The following is a 21,267-nucleotide window of genomic DNA, read 5'->3' as shown; positions in this document are numbered from 1 at the left end:
TGGCAGCTTAGTCAATCATTAACTGCTACATTCCCCATGGCAATGTCTCTACCAGAGTCCACTTTCCGACCAAAAAGCACTCCTTCCTGACATAGTATAAATGTTGGTTTCCCCTTTATTGGTACTCTGACGCATTGCCCTGATTAGTGGAAGATGAAAAGCGACAACACAATATGTCCTTTTTCAGAAATGATCAACTTCTGTACTACCAAATGCCTATCAATCATGGTCCTGATTTAAAAAGAGAACCGCAATAGTAGCAGCTAGGTTATACTATCATAACAGCCAAATTCTCAAGACGTTCACCATTCTGACTTGGACATACAATGACATTCATTCATTAATGATGTACCTAGATCCAGCAACTCTCAAAAACAACTGAATAAGCACCATCTCTATCAAAAGAACGTTGGTCATGATCACGCTGCACAAGGCACATGTAATAAATGTTGCCTTACCGTCATTACTCTCTTTCAGAGAATTAGCTTTTAAAAATGAGCAAATACTGCAACGCGAGTTCTGAAATAGGTACAAGTAGACCACGTTTAGATGACTTTAATAAACTATACTAAGCTAAAAACTATTTGAAAAATGCTTAAGTGGTTCATCATTAACCCATTCAATACCATCATAACAACCAGATTTTATAAACCTTTCACAGCTGCCAATCTGCACTTTCAGTCTTAAGTAATTCAACAACATTGTGAGTTTATGTCAATTGCACACTTACTACCTCAAAGCAATAGCATATTATGGCTTAAAATTTGGCTATTAATAATAAAGTCAGAGTCATAAGGCACGGAAACAGACCTTTTGTTCCAACTCATCCATACCGACCAAGTTTCCCCAAACTAAACCCAGTCCCACTTGCCTGTGTTTAACCCATATCCCTCTAAACCCTTGCTAATCATGTACTTGTCTGAATGTCTTTTAAATGTTGTATCTGCACCTGCATCTAGCACTTGTACTGGCAGTTTATATCGTGTATGAAACACGCTCTGGGTGAACAAGTTGCCACTCAGGTCCCTTTATAAAAAGTTTCTCCTCTCACCTTAAAAATACATTCCCTAATTTTGAACTCACCAACCCTAGAGAAAAGACCATTGCTATTCACCTTATCTATGTCCCTCATGATTTTATAAACCTCTAGATAATGTCATCCCTCAACCTCTGATGCTCTAAGTGACAAAAGTGCCAGCCTATCCATTTCAGTCAAATCCTCCAGTCCCAGAAACATCCCAGTAAATCTTTTCTGAACCCTCTCCAATTTAATAATATTCTTTGCAGGGTGACCAGAACGATACACAGTACTCCAAAACTGACCTCACAGATGTCCTGTACAACCTTAACACAATGTCCCAACTCCTATACTCAATGGCTTGAGCAATGAAGGCAAGTGTGCTAAATGCCTCTTAACCACCCTGTCCAACTGCGATGCAACTTTCAAACAACTATGTACTTGAACTCCTAAATATCTGTTTGCTAACACTACCCAGGGTCCTACCATTAACTGTATAAGACCTGACATTATTTGTTTTACCAAAATGCAAGACCTCACATTTATCCAAATTAAACTCCATCTGCTCAGTGTATTGACCCAAGCGATCGAGATTCCTTTCAAATCTTAGATTACCTTCTTCACTGTCGACTATACCACCAATTTTGGTATCATCCGCAAACTTACTAACCAGGCTTTCTAAATATATAAAGGGTACGAACACCATGAGATGTCCTTAGCATTTCGGCAGAATGGTGGCACAGTGTCTAGCACTGCTGCCTCAGTGCCAGAGACCCGGTTCAATTCCACCCTTGAGCGACTGTCTGTGTGGAGTTTGCACATTTGCCCTGTGTCTGCGTGGGTTTACTCCGGGTGTTCCGGTTTCCTCCTACAGTCCAAAGAGGTGTAGGTTAGGTGGATTGGCCATGGGAAATTCAGGGTTAGAGGGATAGGGTAGGGGGTGGGTCTGGATGGGATGCTCTTTAGAAGATCAGTGTGGACTTGATGGGCTGAATGACCTGCTTCCACTCTGTAGAGATTCTATGATTCAGTTGAGAAATCTCAGTAGTAAATGGTAACCTTTTGGTTTCCACAATACTGCTCTGAACACACTCTAATTTTATGTTTGTATAAGTAAAATCAAACTTTATAGTGAAATCATAGAATGAGCAGGATTATATTTTAAGCATTCTTAAGTACGTTAACACCTTTCATTTAAGTTGTAGTGCAATGTTAGTGCTTTGAACTGACTTATACTGACTTGACCAATCCACCCATAAATTTACAGCAGTCAATGCCCATTGCCATTACTTCAGAAAAGGCACTTTGAAGTAATAATCCTAAATTCTACTATACATATTGACTGTGAGCAAAACAACTTCTATTCTGGATATAGCTTTTTCTTTCTATCTCAAATTCACGTTTTGCATACTTCCAATTCGACTTAATTAACTTCACAGTACGTACTTTAAATAAAAAAAAATACATCTACTTACCAAACTCAAGGATCTATTTGTTTGACATTGATTTTTAACCTTGCTCATTAATGGTAAAAACAGACCTTACTAAAACTGAAACATAATACAAATTGAACTATATAGATGCTTGATAAAATTCTTCACAGGTGTGACATATCTGCACGATTTTTATTTCAATTGACAAACAAAACATTTACATGGAGCAAGAGAATGTCAAATCCTCTATAAATGCATTATCAAAGATATCACTGTCCACAAAATAAATCTGCACATCTTTCAGATTTGTCCAAAAGGAAAAATTGTTTGAAGGTATTTCCTCAGAATTTATTTGAAATGCAGATTTTTTTTTTATTAATTACAAAATATGACAACTGGAAATAGCAGTTTGTAAGGTTCCAGTGGAAACTACATACAGATCAGCAGTTCTATGCAAGACGTGGTTCCTTCTCTTTTTGCTGTGGCCTTGATACTTCCCCAAGAGCTTTGGCAATGCAGTTTTTCCAAATAACAGCACTAAATTCTATTTAGTGTCTTCTTGGGGAACTTTCTCTGCACCTATCTTCGTCCTTTCTGTAATCCTTAGAGCGCTCAGAATATCTGCTCTCCTGACGGTCATGCTTTCCTGATCGCTTATCCACTCCATTTTTGGGGCGGTCCTCCTCACTGTTTCTTGAGGTCATTTCCTTGCGACTTCTCTCTTTAGATTTTGACTTTTCTCTTCTTCGACTGTAGTGATCATGGTTATCTTTACTCCTGGAGCTGTTTCGGTCATTTTCAGAACGAGAATGGTTTCTCGTGTCTTTTCTGCTTTCAATACGTTTATCTGTGAAGTCTCTGTTTCTGTCACGACCTCTGTCCCGATTGGAACATTTCCGATCTCGTTCATGTATTTCTTCTCGATCATGCCTCGTCGATTCATCTCTTCTGTCTCTGGATTGTCTGTAAGTTCTGCCACTATTTCTATCTAGTTTGCTTTCCTGCTCCTCACTGCTGCCACAATACTTGCTTTCCTGCTCTTTTCCAGATCGCTCTCTTTCACTTGGTTGTTTTCTACTGTCCGCCTTTTCTTGCTCTTTGTTTTTATTCTGTACCTTCTTGCTCTTTGAATTTAAATCATCTGTTAAGAAAAGAAGTCAATAACTGTAAATGTATATGTTTAAATGTTTTCCTGTTTGGCTACATTATCACAAATGGAGATATATGTACTTCTGTAAGATATAGGTAGATTTACAAACTTTATTTCAAATTCAAACTAAATTACATTAATTGTACATGCCAAATGAGGAGCTGCCATTTAGCATCCATCTGTCTGTATGCTAATTTGAATTTCAGCCTAATCGCTGATTGTAGTTATATTATTTTAATCACAATTTCAATTAGAATTTACAAAAACAAAGAAATAACTGGGGCATCAGAATTCAAAATGCACAAACACCTCTTTTATTACCACATAACTGCAGAATTAACAAAACTGGGCTTCACATTGTAATGCACCAGCAAAGCAGTAAATATGAAATTTACCTTGTGGCCAGGGAAAAGTGAAAGAAATATAGTTCCCTAGAACTTTCCAGAAAAATGCATTACAACAGATTGAGTTGTTCAGTTCAGTAACTCAGTCCTTGTACATATTTTAGAATCTGGGATAAAATGCAGTTTAGGTGCATCATAACTTGCATGTTAACGAAATGCATTTGGGGAAGCTGGAGAAGTAATATCACCTTCTACAAAACAATATTCTCCCAATGGCTCAGATTTATTAAGACAGTGGATATGAACAGTGGTTTCAACAGATTGCTTGCAGCTGTTCAGGACTATTAGATAATCTCATTGTGTATAAATGTATAAATTTACATTACTTTCTTCACTTCTTAGTGCCTATTTAATACTAAAATTTATCAGTATTTAATGAGTCTTCAATCCATTTTCTTCAATTTCAACCACACCAAAAGTAAATGGAACTCATCTGTTCAGAATAATTTGCCCGTGGAGTCACATTTACTTACTTGATACTTTTTATCATCCCTCAGTTAAATGTGCAATATTACCTGTCCCACTCATGAAAAATATTAGCCGGAGAGCTAAAAACAAATTTAGCTGTCATAGCATGAAGTTATTACACTTTCCAATATCTGTTTCAAAAATTCAGAAGACAAATAGGAACATCAATTCAATGGTATATTAGAAAATCAATTTAATTGAGCACACAGAAGTAACAGTAAAGAAGCTCACCCATGCTCAGTTTGACAGGCTATAGAGATCCATTTGGTGTTAAGGATCTGTCTGTTCAGGTCAAGTCAAGTCAAACTGATTCACAGAGTGCAGCCATCTGTGGCTTTACTAAAGATACACCTTCTAACTTTTTCCTTTTGCACTTCAGTATAATGGTTCAGTTAAACTCAACCTGTCTATCACAGTCTATCTGTCATAAAGCATATCAAGAGAATGAAAACACAATTTCTGATGGCATTAGTTCAGTTTCAGATTTGCACTACAAATTAAATTTACATACTTTTGAAAATGTTAGATAACTGAAACTGTACGAGTTACATTGTATATGCTATTCTCCACTAAACAGCACTTTATAAATGCCAACTTGTTCTTTTGACTCAACAGATGAGAATTGTTATATGCACAAACAATGAACAGATATTAACAAAAAAATACCTGTCAATAACTTATGTTCTATCTAAACTGAAAAAAAGTTAAAACCTTTCAGCACAACAGTAGAAAATACCTGCCCAACTCCTATTCTCAATACATAATGTGAAACTAAATTGCGGGGCAAAGTTGTTCAATTAAGGTCAAAAGCAATATTCTACTCATATGCTTGCTATTTGTATTTTGGCATTCTTATTCCACAAGAGAACGTTAGAGATCTTCAGTTTACTGCATTTATCAATAAATAATAAGACCAAAACCAGAGAATTCACCCCAAATACTAGTCCACTGGAATGGAAACATGTCAAAAGGAAAGGCAAAAGGGAACACTGTCAAATTTACTGATCTTAGCTGAAGCTGGCATGGGCAGTAAATTGGTCTTTATCCCTTGACAGTAAGGAAGGTTAAATCACTGCTTTTAGAAATTAGCGGTAGCAATTGGAGAAATTTATCAAAACAACAGCTGCCATGGAATGATCCGTCAACTAACAGTCAATATTTTCAGCTGAAGGGAAAGGGAAGGTGAAAACAATGAGAGAGAAAATGGAAATAATTCAGAGATCTGAAGGTGAGCATTTTAATTTAAGGATTTTGGGCTTGGAATGCTAAAATGTTTCCAAAACCTTTGGCAGACAATCTGAAAACGTTACAATGCTAAACCATGTTGTACAGCCTGTGTCCCGTAACTGTTCAATTGGTACAAATGTCAAGCTCCTGCATCTGAATACAGTCTTTGCAAAACAATGTCCATTAGGTTTCAGCTCCAACATTTCGAAGATATGAAATGCCTCTTGAAATGCTTAATTTCCCAAATACACCACACCTCAGTTTAAGAATTATTAGAAACTGCATTAGAAGCCCAGTCTCCAAATATATCACATTTGGGAAAACAGATTATCATTTAATAAAATGAATTTTCCAATGTTGACAATACTGTAGAGGTTTCATATTATACTTGTACTTTTCCAATCACACATGAAAAAGCCAAACTTGAAAGATTCTCTCAGTTACCGTGGAAAGTGAATCAAAGGAATTTCAAAATACGGTTTTTGTGCAACATTTAGGCATAAATTTGACAGCAAAATCAGTAGTACTGAAGAAAGATCATTTGTGTCTTTAGACAGTAAAGGGATGCATGACTGAATTCTTTTTGTGTAGGGTGTGTGGGGCAGCAGGACAAAAACACTGAAAAAGTACAAACCTGAAACGCTGCTGCTGCTGCTGGAAGATGAGGAGTCACTGTCGCTCGAGGATCCAGAGCTGCTGTCACTGTCACTGCTGCTGCTACTGCTGCTTTCAGATCCTGAATCAGTCGATGAATCTGAATCTGAATCAGACGAGGATGAAGATGACGAAGAAGAATCTGATGATTCAACATCCTGTCGCTGGGTCATTATTATTTTTGGTGCATTTTTCAAGTGCTCTCGTAATTCATCTCTGAAGTGGAAGCGTAAAACAAATATTATTGGAGCCAAACACAAATTAAATTAAATACTGGGTGAAAAGAAATTATAAGTAGAAATAGGCAGGTATACATACGTTAGTCCTCCAAGACCAATAGAGGTAAAAAAATTGATAGCAAATCGCGTATTGCGTGGATTATCCCTTGGAAAGAGACCTTCAAAGAAAGGCTGTAATGTCCTGGGAAAAGCATTTGATAAAAAATTAATTTTAATCATGAAATTATGTCAATTCTTCTGCTTTTTGAATCTCACTATAATCAAATTATATACTTTCAATTAAAATAAAATCAAAAAAATTTCTACAACATATTCAAGTGCTAAACAACAAACTTCATGAATTTCTTGTTTGTTTTTGTCTAATCAAGTAAGCTAAAATCAAATTTTAATGGGAAAGAGCAGTTTCATTTCAAACTTTGCATAAATACAGCTTCAGATGTAAATTTGTTACAATTCAATCCTATATTTATTTCAGACGGCCTTGGAAACATTTAAAAACATATTCTGCACAAGTTAAAAGGTTTCTTTCAGTTATAACATTATAACACTTTAACAGTTATGACCTATATTCTCTCTAATTTCAATTATTGCTCATGATCTGTTGCAGCACATGGTCCTTGTAACGTTGACATAGACATTTCAAAGGCAAGGTTGCTTGGCATGGACCCAACCTGTCGTCTGCTGTACACATGACCAATTACTGTGCTGCTGCACGCATTTTTCCCCTTTTTTCATTCACTGGATGTACTGGACTAACATTTATTGTTCATCTCGATTTTCCCCTGAGGGGGTGGTGGTGAGCTGCTTTCTTGAATCGCTGCAGTTCATTTGTTCTCGGTGGACCCATAATTTGATTAGAAAGAGACTTTCAGGATTTTGACAGAGCGATACCGAAGGGCTATTGGGAACCTATTGCCTACTGGGCACACTGGCTATGCCCTATAATAAGCCCTTCAGAATATAAATGGTGTACTTCAAAATACACTAATTATGCATTTCTTGGGAGCTTGTCAAAGTATTGTAAAGTTCTTCTGCACTTTCTAAAGGAACCATTTATGACTTCTTAAAAAGTGAATGCTTTCCATTGGACATATCACTTTTTACAGCTAAGACGTTTTAGGGATGAGCAGACAAACCAGAACAGCTCCATCACTGAATTTCAAAACAGCTCGGGCACTGTTTCAAGTCTCCTGGACCTGATAATACCACGATACGTGCACGTTCAACTTCGAGAACATTCAGGCTTGGCTGACTCCACAGCAAATGTCAAAATCATTTTAAGTCATGACAGAAACAGAGGTAATATTTCCAGTCTGGTAGGACTCGAGTTCTTAAGTCATCATATCAGATTCAAAACATCAACTTTTTCTCTCTTCACAAATGCTGCTAGACCTGCTGATATTCTCCAGCATTTTGTTTGTTTATTTCTAGCATCCACAGTATTCTGCTCTCATTTCAAGTCACTGTGTTTGCTATTTACCGTGGAGATGCTTTAAGACACAGGGGATTTCTTATCAGGGCCATCTCTGGAGTGGCTTACCAGTTAAGAGACTTGATTCAAGTCACTCTTAAGCAATAAGAAACCACCTAGGGTTTAAAACCTCATTTGCCCATAATTTTCTGAACCAAAAACAAGTTAGTATTTGAACCAAGGGTTACAAAGGATTTTCCTGCTTTCTTGTGATGCCAAGAAATGTAGAATTCTCTTCTTCCTGTGAGCTGGAAAGGTTGCATGCGATTTGAGTTCAGTCAAGTTCAACCGAATTATTCATACTGGGGCACTGACATGAATACAAATTCAACCATTCAGCCCTCTCTGCTCTGCCTTTCAGTAAAATGATTGTGGCCTCAATTCCTCAACTCCACCTATCCTTTAACTCGTGGTTAGTCACAAATCTACCTAGCATTGCCTTGAAAGTATTTAATCCCTCACCTCCGGTGCACTCCGTGGTAGAGTTCCAAAGACTCAAGATTCTAAAATTCCTCATCTCCTCTATTGATAACTGTGTGCCCTAGATTTGGTCTATCTCACAATGGGAAAGTATCACCTCAGCATCCACCCTGTCAAATCCCCTCAGTATCATATATATTTAATTCTTCTCAACTCCAATGAATACAGTACCAGCCTGTCCAATCTTTCACACATCCTCAGTTAGAACAAAGTTTCTAAGTACTGTTTCACAATGTGTGCTTTTGAAATAAATAGACATATTTGTCAAATAAAAGGGTGTTTGGAACCAAATCAGTTAACTGTTGTAGTTATGACACCAAGGATTTAAATGTCACAAGAACAAACTATCATGCAATATAGTTTGCACTTACATGTCCTGTAGCCTTTGATTTAATTTGGGTAGCCCCATATATTCACAAAGCTCTTGAAAAAGGATCTTCACAAAGATTCTGCTGGAAGATGTTGTTGTTTCTTCACTTAAATGGATACAATCTAGTACCTGCAAAAAAGGGAGAAAAATTGAACTGAGACTTTACCCTAAATGTTATGATAAATTTACCAACTTGTTAAAATTCCAACATTGCATCTGCCAGCAATATCATAAATTTGCAACACATAAATGCACAAGGAGAATAACCACAACATAAGGGTACAAAATACTTGAACATCATATTTCCAAAGTTATTCTAAAATACTTGTTCTTAATAGGTAAACAATGGGTAGGTAACCCGAATGTTGTCTGCTCACCTCCTCAGGACTGAGTGAGCCATGATCCAAGTTCAGTGTATGAATCTACCCACTTTCAAAAGTAAAAGTGTCATAGTGAACTAACTCAGTGAAAGCTGCAAAACTTAAAAGTAGTACGAGTTCCTCAGAAGTGAAAGAAATGCTCACTTTTTTTGGTTCCCCTCCATATGCAAATAAACATGAAAACTGGAAAACGTAAAAGTAATTGTTGCCATCAAAGCGTCTTTCTGCAGACATATTCAAGGATAGCAGCATTAAATAAAATTAACGGCATCCTCATGTTTTATGGTCAGAAGTACAGAATATACAAGTTGATTGTGAATTTATATAAAAATCTTTAAGATTATAGTTTGAGTCATGCACAGTGTACAGCGTCACATTGTAGAAATTTTACTGAGATAGTCAGTACTGCGGAAATCATGCAGAAGCTATTGGACATGAGAAAATACAAATATAAAGGATGTTCAGATTTTGAGATCATTTCAGTTAAACAGACGAAATATGCTTGAAATTGCTTTGTGACGGGAATCAAAACACAAAAACTGATGGTTGGTAGTTACAAAGTAGTTTTGAGTAAGTGTCTCAGATTTAAAATTAAATACAAGAAATTTAGTACAGAAGAAAGTTTAAAATTATCAAATACTTTGTTAAAATGACTGTCTGAAGTAGAGGTGATACCAATGTTTAAAAACAGGTCAAACAGTTGGCTGAGAAGTGGAAGACAAAGCATCTTGGGGCAGACAGTACAGTGGATGAGCATTTCAGTGACAGTCAAACAGATTGGTTGGGCCAGTTTTCTGTTGTAACTTCTATGTATTTCAATTCACCATAGCTTGAGATTCAACAAGATGTAATTCCTTTAGGAAGTATTTCTACAATTTTGGACCAATTTAAAATGTTCAGCACAGCTGCTGTGAAGGCGGCCTCTCTGAGCAAGCTAACTGCAGCTCTTTAGCTAAATGCAGTTCTTCCCCTGCTCCTGGCTGAATGAAACGGACTGATCCTTGAAGTTCTCTCTCAGATGTCAGTCCAATTAGATATCTAAGACATAAGCAAAATGGTAGCTGGTAGAAAATTGCGATGTACTATGCTCAGCTGACATATTTTAACATTAGCACTATTAAAACTCACTGATTCATGAAGTTTTTGTACAACTCCTTTAACATTACAATACATCTCAAAGCACTTCATGGGTGCATCATAAAGCAAAACTTGACATTGTGCCAACTAAAGTGATTAGGGCAGATAGTCACAAGTTTGGTGAAAGAAAAAGCTTTGAAGGAACATGTCAAAGGAAGCAAGATAGTTAAAGTTGAAGAAGTTTAGACGAAGAATTCCAGAGCTGAGGGCCAATGCAGCTTTTGGTCCAGCATTATTAAAACTGAGGTTGCCCAAGAGGCAAGAATTAGGAAAGCTCAGATACCTTGGAGGCTTGTGGGCCTGGAGCAGTTTAAAGATAGGGAGGGGGTGAGGCCAAAGAGGGATTTTAAAAAAGGATAACAATTTTCAAATCAACACACTATCTGGCAGAGACAACGCAAGTGATGGATGAAAAGGAGTTGACGCAAGTATCAACACAGGTAATAGAGTTGTAGAAAACACAGCATTTACGAAGGACATTAAACTTATGCAGGATGCTACACAACTCTTGTAAGGAATTGAATGCAGTTGAAACATGCTATGCTCAGTTGTGAATTATGTACAAGTTACATCACTGAACTGGTCCAACCAGCTTTATTTGAAATAGAGTGATAACTGAGTAATCCGTAACATCATGTGCCATCCCAATTATGCATTTCCCCCACGACAATTTGTAGAGAAAGATCAAATTTTGTGATATACGGTAAAGGTATTTCTACCTCACTTAACCTGAAAGCCTCATTGGGTTATTGTCCATAACTGTGGATAAACATAAAAGCACCATGTTCTTAAAGAAACCACAATGAAGTGCAATGTCACTACTGGCTCACTCTAACTTACACTCCATGGAATTGAATCAGTGTACAAGAGATGTGCAAACATTTTTGCTACATTGCGTAGTTTATTTGTTTCTAAGCGATGTATTGTTTCATACTGCTCCTTGAAGATTCCTTCGAATGCCTCCATATAGTCCTTCTTCAACATGCAAAAGCGCTGCAAAAACAATGAAATATTACGAGAATTGTTGCGTGTTCAAAGCGACATTAACCAGAACCAATACACCAAAATCAGGAGACCAGGCAGCATCAGATCACCTCTGATGCTGCTTGGCCTGCTGTGTTCCTCCAACTCCACATTGTGTTATCTCTGACTCCAGCATCGGCAGTTCTTACTATCTCATAGCAAAATCATATTCAAGGACAAATGTTTAAAATTATCAATGCTCAACTATGAAAAAATGAAAGAGCACATTGTTGGAGAAAAATTGCAGTTAGAATTCCTGAATACATACTTTAATAATTTGGCCAATTATTTTGCTAATAATTGAAACTGAATACAGACGGTGCTAAACAGTTCAAATTACCAATGACAATACAGAGAATTGCAATGAATGCCTCACCCCAGCCAAAAGACCAAAAAACTTTTCATATGTTCTCTGTTGTGCACAACAGTCTAGAATCATGTTGCATAATTCTTTCTGTAAAGATAGAAAAGAAACTGGTTTAACCCTTCGTTTTTAAACAGATGAAAGTAATCTGATGATCATCATCAAGCAAAATAAGGAAAGAGCGAAGGAAATGGTTAAACACCATTTGAGAATGGTTGTGAGCAGTGAAAAATGATCAGTTTCTTTCACCCCACCTGAGTTTCATTTCAGCCACTTCTGCGCAAAATCAAGTAGTCAGCTGAGTTACAAAGAACAAGCATGGTAAAAGGTTCTTTTTGTATTTTACACATGAATAGTCCAAATTAATTATGAATATGCGTCCATTTTACTTGCTCTAGCTGTTCAATTGCAATGTCAGTTTAAAATGAGTTGATACCCAGTATATTTCATGTCTTACCATTTTAAATCTCTTCACAAACTATCAAATATGCTAGCTTTCTTCATAACGATAGCTCTTGATGCCTCATCTGTTTGCCCATGCCATTAACCTATATTTTCTCAGAGTTACTGATGGCACACCTGTCAATATCCACCTCTTTTAGTTATACTGGATTTACAGTTTAATAATCAACACAAGTTAGATTTGTAAAGAAACCAGCTATATAATACTTATATAGTGTTACCATCTCTTTCAAAAGTGCCATCAAAAAGCAGTTCAGTACTTGGAAACATTAACATAGCAAGATCAAGGCCTGTGTGGTGTGGAATGGAAAATATTCGAGTTTCTGGTTTCGGTGCTCATCACCATGATATATCAGATGAAGAGTGCTGCTTTGATTGATGCATTGCTCCCTCAGTGCCCTTTGTGGATAGAAGTTTGATTCCACAGATGACAAAGCAATAGAATCTTTAAAATTCCAGAGTCAAGTTCCAATAGGTAACTGAGTAGCTGCTTACAGGTGAGGACACATTAAGATTCAGCTGTCCTTCGCTCTTCTAGCCTGGGCCTAAACCTTTTGTGGGGTGGGAAGGTTGGTGAATTAGTTCAAGTTCCTATAAATTTCATTCAACCACAAACTTTCTTGCATTGTGGATATTACAGAAGGAAAGGATCAGCTTTGGATGCGATGCTCTCCATAACCAATTAGTTGATCAACATTTATTGTCCAGAGTGACAATGAGCATTGGGACTCAGTCTAAGTAATGGTTGGCTACGGCTTCTGTATGTGCATCTCTATGGAATGTGCCTTTGCAAAGAAGGTCTGGAGAAAGATGCAGTGGTTTTTCTCAAAGTTCATCCCGAGTGGCTCCGTGACGCACTACTCTGTGCTCTCTGGGCTGTTCCCTGGAACGCATACCGAGACAAACACTACCTGGAGGACCATCAACTTGGTAAAAGATGTTCTCTGGTCTGCCAGAAACTTGTTGGTCTTCCAGTGTAATGAGTTGAGCTCAACTGAGTGTTGCAGACTGCGCATTCTAAGGTCCAGGATTATGTGCTAAGAGATGCACCACAGCTTGGGGGCGACTGCTGCCCAAGGCATAGTGGGGAAAGACCACCGTTTAAGGTCTTTCTGGGAAAGTATAAGGAAGGTCCATTCAGTTATCAGACCCTCTTGTTACCTCAATGTCCTGCCTGAATAAGAAATGCTTTTAGTCTTTTGCAACTGCAGGGAATGCCAAATTTCAATGTTTGTTTCCCATAATATGCCAAGACTGCACAGAACTGCTTTAGGACGTGTGAGTGTAGATAAAGGATTCAAACTACACAGTACAAAGATACACATTCCATTTTATCTTGGCACAGGATGAACTGTACAACTAACCCCAGTATTTTAGCTTACTGTGTATACTATTTGCAGACACATCTATTTACTACAAGTTGGAAGTTTTACTGTACTTCAATAATACTTGAATAAAATATGCTGCACAAAATTCCCAGCTTTAAATGCTTGGCTCATTGAGCTTTTTCTTGCAAGGTCCATTGACTAACCAGTAAACAAGTATAGAAAGGATCTATTCACAATAATTATCAAAAACTACATTGATTAATTTTCCATCATTCAAAAGATACTGGAGCTTGCTATAAGAACATCTGAGTTAATGAATCTGCATCTTCTGATAAAAAAGAGTATATGACATTTTAGGCAGTGCAATGAAGAACCATGCTGGCAACGCCTACCTCACAGTAAAATTACAAGACCATATTTTTCCAGACTTGAACTACACAAAATCTTTCTCAATATTGCTATGTACTCATTTTAATGTGACAAAAATCAGGCATTAAGGTTCGGAAAAGTTGACAGCTGGGCTGTTCATATGGGATCTATGCAAGCTGGCAGCAACTTGAATTTTCATAATGTGAAGTGATTACCTTTCATTTCGATTACATTTCATCACTTCCATCTATCTTCTACTCAATGTCCAATTTTTATTTTTGTCTATCACAAAACTTGATAAAAACTCAGAACAGTCAAGTATACAGGAAGCCCTTCCTTCAAGATGCAGCTGCTTTCCTCAAAAACCAAATTTAATTTAAGCATTAATTCCTAAGGGAATCAAAGATAAAAATGAAGTTAAGTTTCACAGGGCCTTACTCAGCAGGAAACAGTTTTAAGGAACAGCACTTTAAATGGAATTTTCTACTAACAGGCCCTCCTGCAATGGACTCTCAGAGTGAGCTATTCATTCTCACCACTCTGGGCTTCCTGTTGGGTCCCTCCCTGTATGGATTGCACTTACATTTTAAAATCATGCACAGTTGATCGTACAAAATGGCAGCTACACATGAAAAATTAATTCTTTGGTGAATGGCAGCTAAACTTGTAACATCTTTTGGAGGCCTCAGTTAAGTGTAACTCATTCAGAATTTTTTATGATCATACCCTCTGTGATACTAATTTGTAAACTTTCTCTTTAACAACACATTTGTATGCAAAATCTTGTTACTCAGTGCATAAAGTTAATGATTGCATAACTCGCACAATGATAGCTATTACAGCGTGGCACCAGTACAGTACTAGTTCGTGGCTTCAAAACTAAATGCAGAGAAGGGATGCTCTTACTTGAGAATAAGTGATTAAAATCTCAATAAAAACTCAGGAGTGCATTGCCATGTCCTGAAATTGGTATGTTGTATTTGCAACATCCCACAAAATAGCCACATGACCAAAAATGGATGTGAGACTAGCTTTGCCAGCATGGTTTATCAGTGGAATTGCGAGTTAAGGATACAATAATTGGTCACACTCCATCCTCATCTTCAGATAATGTTTTGGAATATTCAAAATGCACCTGCATCCCCAAAACAGAACGACTAGTCAAAGTTTAACATCTTATCCAATAGATACCATCATTGATAAAGCAACATTATATACTATACTGAACTGAACTGAACTGAAATGTACGCTCAAGGCCTGGATTGAAGCTTGAACCAGATACCTTCACAAATTGAGGCAAAAGGGCTAATAGAATAAACCGGTTGGATATTACGCAAACTTTATTACGCTTTTAAATTAAGAAGTTCCTGAACTTAAGACACTTTGTTCACTTCTGAACTTTTCGTACAGTTCAAAACAACATCAGTCTATAATAGTTGAAGACTAAAGTTCCATTACAGTTCGTGTTATCAGTACAAGAACGCTGCGTTTAGTGTATTTTCATCATGGTTTGTTTTTTAGGTTCTATTCCCTTTTGAAAACTGCACTGTTTTGAAGTAGAAGGGGTTTTAAATTGCTACTGAGTTTGTGTGCACTCATCAGCAACATGAGGCTTTGATTTAGCAGGTGCATCAGGCACTGGCAAAATTTTGCCGGTTCGAAATAATGTCACGTGGAAGACACATTGTTACTTTCAATATGAAAATCTGAAATTGAACTTTTATGTGAAGACTCCCGGAGGTGGTTCCTCTGCAGTGCAAGCACTGCACAGTACATTCTGCAGCAACAAGCTCTAAGTGTATACCACAGAACTTAAAAGAAGCCGAGTTTAGTCGTGGACTGCTGCTTCTACTGCACATACAGGAGGAGTCATTTTAAGTCAGTGAAAGAACAAACACAGTAATGTGCACATTATCCCCAAGTATGCATGGATTACTGCCAGGTGCTCCAGTTTCTTCCTAGTCCAAAGGATGTGCAGATTAGATGGACTGGCAAATTACAGGGGTGGGGGGTCTGGGTGGGATGCTCTTTGGAGGGTCAGTGTCGACTGGATGGGCTAAATGGCCTCATTCTGCACTGCTGGGATTCCAAGATTCTATCGTGTGGAGAATCATGTCTGGCAGGAAGAACAGAAAAACAATACAGAACTCTGAGGTACAATGGGATCTGGGTGTCCTCGGATATGAATTTTAAAGACCCCATTTCAGACTTGTGTTACCATCCTTTTTCAGCATGAGCCAGAAATACCCAAGTGGTGGTAGTGATTTTGGGGTTACTGAGAGATCAAGGAAAATCATTTGCCTACAGCAGTCTTCAACGAACATCATTACTTAGTTCACAATCTCCTGATGTTTCCCCTCTTCCTCTGGAAAATGTTTCTGTCCAAATAACCTCTTGAATGCTCCAACTGAACCTGCCTTCACCACACTTCCAGACAGTGCATTCCATACTCAAACCAGTCGCATGTGAAAATGGCATTTTTTAAAATCACATAACCCTTTCATCTTTTGCACATCACTTTAAATCTATACGGTCTTACTCTTTTTCCTTTTGCAAGCAGCAGCAGCTTCTCCCTATCTACTCTATTCAGCCCGCTGATAATTTTGAAAACTTCTTTCAAATATCCTCTTAGCCTTCTTCCCTCCAAGGACAACAGTCCTAACTTCTACGGCCAATCCACATAACTGAAGTTTCTCATTCCTGGAACCAGTCTTGTAAATTGCTTCTGAACTCTCTTCCATGCATTCACATCTTTTCTTCAACGTAGTGCCCACAACTGTACACATTACTCCAGCTAAGGACCAACAAATGCCTCAAACAAGTTCAACATCACCACCTTGCTCCTTTACTCTATGCTCCTATTAATAAAGCCAGGGACACACTGCTATATTAACTGCCCTCTCCACTTGTCCTGTCAACTTCAACGACCTGTGTGCGTATTCACCCAGGTCCTTCTGCTCCTGTACCCGCTTTACTGTTGTAGCCCCTATTGTATATTGTTTTTGCAGATTTAAGGTCCACTAAGCAACATTTTGCTGAATGACAGAGCGGGGGCCATCAAGTCTACACCTGCTCCCAATATGTTAAGTAACACAGCAATCAAATCAGAAACTCCTTAACTTGTTGCTGCACCACTGGTCACATTTGAACTGGCAACTGAAGATTAATTTACTGCTTCTTTGAGATTTCAACCAAGAATCTCTCAAATTATCCCATAGCTCACTAAGCTATTAAGGACGCTGACCTTACAGCAAATTTGCACTGTGATCTACTGTCACAACTGTGTTGAACTTGAAGTTAGTCTTGGGGAACTTTCTAAGCTTTTTATTGACAGGAAATAAAACAGCTATGGCCAGTCATTTCTTTCTACAAAAATGTGTTTTGCTCTCATCAGATGTCTGTTTTCAAGTTGGCACCCTGTCTTGTAATCAATGCGAAGAGTTAAGCTTTGTTTCATGAAATATTCATCAAAACAACATGAAAAAATATTGGTACTCAATTTAGTAGTTCACATCAATTTAGTTCAAAGATTGTTGCCAGTCATCAGATCAAGTCTTGATGTTGGCCAAGTCTTAGCACATGTGGATTCGGTATGCTTCAATATCTGATGAGTTGCAAATGGTGCACCTAGTGCAATCATGAATGAACATTCCCATTTCTGAGATTATAATGTAGAGAAGGCCATTGATGAAGCATCTGAAGATGCTTGGAGCCATACATATTATATCTTGCAACACCAGATGGAATAATTTCTTTGTACAGGCAGAATATAATCCCTTCAGTGAGCCCAAGAAAAACAAAAATAATAAATGCTGACACATTTTGCTAAGAGTAGAGATAACTCCAAAAATGGACTCTGTTTCCAGTTTAAAATAATAGTTGTGTAAACCTGAAAGCAGATGTTGAAACGTATTGAACGCAAATTAAATCAATCTTTGTTCCACAATTATTGTGAAAAACCCACATTGATATACGACATAACAGAATTAATTCATTTCAATGTGGTTCAGAAAAATTCTAAAATTAAGTCAGTTACATTTTTCTTTACAAGCTGCATTTGGTTCAGTGATGTGGCTAAATTAAGTTTAACATCAAGTCATTTAAGGTGTTGTTAGACAGTCAAGACAAGGAACGGTTTGGTCATATAGGTCAGTTTTATTCTGAGAACATCCAACTGGCATTGGTGGAGCAAACAAAATTGTGGATGCACAATGGGCCAGAATCACAACCATGCAGAAATATCAGACGGATGGAGGACAGTACACGACAGAGAAGTGCCACGACAGAACATTTGAAAACAAGGATGTTGGACAAGGAGCCAATGTAAATCAATGAGAAAGGAATGATTGGTAAACAGAGGTTGATATGGGTTAGGATACAGGGAGAAGTGTTTTGCTTAATCTCAAGTTTACATAGGGGCCAAGGTGGGAAGCCAAGGTGTGAAACCAATGAAACAGTTGAGTCTGGAGTAATAAAAATTTACATGATAATTTTAGCCTTGGGTGAGCAGGTGCAGGAACGAAGGCATGCAATGTCACCAAAATGGCAAAGGCTGCCTTGGCAATGGAGGAAATCTGAAGTTGGAAGCTCATTGATTTCAGAGAACCTCTACAGCGTGGAAGCAGGCCATTCAGCCCATCGAGTCCACACCAACGCTCCGAAGAGCATCCCACCAGACCCACCCCCGACCCTATCCCTGCATTTCCCACCTTAGACACTATGGACAATTTAGCATGGCCAATCCATCTAACCTGCACATCTTTGGGCAGTGGGAGGAAACCGGAGGAAACCCACGCAGACACGGGGAGAATGTGCAAATTCAACACAGACAGTCGCCCAAGGCTGAAATCAAACCTGGGTCCCTGGTGCTGTGAGGCAACAGTATCCTCATATCAGGGTCAAAAACAAATCATTTACGAATGGCCTGATTCAGGGTGAAACAATCACTAGGGAACAGTAATTGGACTGGGAACATAAGATAAGAGTTTCAGTCTTCCTGACATTTTGAGGAAATTTTCACTGTTGATACAACAGCATTAGTCAACAGTGTTTATTTTGCAAGATGAGTTGGAATCGACTGGATTCCTCTCTCTCAAGACTTCGAGGCACATGGCAATTTGACAATATTATGGACATAGAAATAGTTGGGAGACAAGTGAAGGTGGAAATTTTTTAACAATATTAGAGCTGGTTAACAAGGTGCCGGTAAAGGGCATGAGCACAAAGTCAACCATCTGACACTTGGCATCAGAGCTACAAACAATGACGACAGAGTTTTTTGTATGCAGAGGACATGAAAAATTTTATTAAGGGATATAATGATTCTTAAGTGTGCTGTTAAGTTGAACCAAAAAATGAGCTTAACATGGCCTAGATTTCATGAAATAAAGTACAGAACTGGAATGGTAAGAAGAACAGTGAAATGCCTCGTGAAGCAATCAAAGCAGGTAGCAGTCATTCCAGGAGACAGCTCGGCAATTATTAACTGGAAAATAGGCATTCATCGTGATTGTGGAACAAATGTTTTACCTTTTAAAAAGCAAATTAATTGATGCTGAAGGGAAATACACTATTCTGGTTAACTTCTATTCAAAAAGAGATATTTGCATAATATCTGATAGTACAAAAAAAAACTTAATATTGTGAAAAAAGGAAAAATCAAATTTTCTGTGGATTTAATACAAAATTCATAATGACAAAAATAGGTAATGAAGATCATTCGTGATGTCATTGTTCAAATGGTTTCCAGTCTATTCAAATTTCTGACATATAACAAAATTTGATTCCAAGTTATTTGCGTATGATACAAACAATGTGGGTCACAACACACCCTTTCATGACAGGGATGACAGGGATGGCATGTATATCCTCTGAAGGTTAGAGACTGCGCAACTCAATTTAGATGGTGGTGGACGCAAAGTTATTAAATATTCTTAAGGCAGAGGTTAGGCTGTGGAATGTCATAGCTAGACGGGAATGTTGAATTCCAAATACAGACACATCAGCCAACATTTAATTAATGTCAAAGCAGGCCTGAGAGACCAAATGGCCTGGTACTGCAACTGTCTTCATATGCTCAAAACAATAAACACAGAAACACACCATTGTATACATTTAACATAACCCGTCATGATAAAACTTCCGAAACTTAAATCCCCTTCAATAAATTTCTTCTGCATTCTCAAAAATGCATTCAGAATTCCACACTTGTTGCTCCTGGCTTCTTTGCCTTCTCCACAATGAGGTTATACCAATGTTGCTGGTACAATTACAATTGCTACTTTTAACAGTATTACAGCAGTCAGAAAGCACTTGGGACTCAACAGTTTAGATCAGTTATGTTCCATATGGGTTCCAAGATCATTCAACTATCTTATTTGCACCCGTACCAACATCTAAAAGATAACTGGAGCCTATGTACATTAATACTTACAGTTTGACTTTCAGGAAATTCCATCTTCAATAATTTATGAGCACATTCTTCAAAGTCCAAACTGTAGAAATATAAGAATTGACATAGAACATAATTAAACAAAGCCCCAAAATATCATCTGCTTAGACCTTTCATGCAAATAGAAATCACACAAACATCACAGTCCTGACTTAGAATCACAGAGGCATTAGGCAAGGAAACAGGCCCTTCGGCCCAACTCAACCACGTAAGGATGGCAGTTTCCCTCCCTCAAGGAGGATAGTGAGCCGGATGGGTTTTTTCCAACAATTGACAAGAGCTTCATGGTCATCATTTGGCTCTTAGATCCAGATCTTTGACTTCAGATTCCACAATCTGCCCTGCCAGGATTTGAACCCCACATCCCCAGAACATTACGTGGGTCTCTACATTAACAGCCCAGAACTATTTACATCCATAAACATTGACCTAGCCAAAAAGCCAATTGCCACACTGCTGGATGAATCATGAAGGCAGGCACTCCACAACACCAACTGCATCAACAAAGACAGCACCCTGAAACTGCTGGATCCGCGCCTGATAACCCACTTCACCTTCAACAACCGTATATTCAAACAAATCAACGCAACCCCAATGAGATTCCCAATATCAGGGCTGATTGCAGCGGTAATGCAAAGGTTAGAACGGACAGAGCTCCCCATGATACAACCCAAACTCTGGGTCTGCTATGTAGATGCTACCTTCATGATTATCAAACACAAGATTATAAGAAACCCACTGACACATAAAAAACATCCTCACAGGAATAAAATTCATAAAAGAAGAGGAGAATAACATTGGACTATCCTTCCTAGATATTACGGTAGAACATAAGAACA

The 21,267-nt window shown here is 38.0% G+C and overlaps 1 protein-coding gene across 1 annotated transcript in view; it reads right to left on the bottom strand.

The window, feature by feature from the left end:
• Nucleotides 1-2,624: 2,624 nt before the first annotated feature.
• Nucleotides 2,625-21,267, bottom strand: part of cwc22 (CWC22 spliceosome associated protein homolog) — an 83,543-nt gene continuing 64,900 nt past the window's right edge. The window contains exons 15-21 of the mRNA XM_048598772.1: nt 20,411-20,471; nt 11,831-11,908; nt 11,272-11,424; nt 8,916-9,043; nt 6,673-6,774; nt 6,335-6,570; nt 2,625-3,592 (exon numbers count right to left, since the gene is read on the bottom strand). Of these exons, the coding sequence (XP_048454729.1) occupies nt 3,000-3,592; nt 6,335-6,570; nt 6,673-6,774; nt 8,916-9,043; nt 11,272-11,424; nt 11,831-11,908; nt 20,411-20,471 (1,351 nt within the window). The 3' untranslated portion in view covers nt 2,625-2,999. The remainder of the gene's footprint in view (nt 3,593-6,334; nt 6,571-6,672; nt 6,775-8,915; nt 9,044-11,271; nt 11,425-11,830; nt 11,909-20,410; nt 20,472-21,267) is intronic.

This window comes from Rhincodon typus, chromosome 7 (genome assembly GCF_021869965.1).
Source record: "Rhincodon typus isolate 14 chromosome 7, sRhiTyp1.1, whole genome shotgun sequence".
Taxonomy (NCBI): domain Eukaryota; kingdom Metazoa; phylum Chordata; class Chondrichthyes; order Orectolobiformes; family Rhincodontidae; genus Rhincodon; species Rhincodon typus.
Note: the sequence above shows the minus strand (reverse complement) of the source record. Positions and strands in the feature narration are given on the sequence as shown.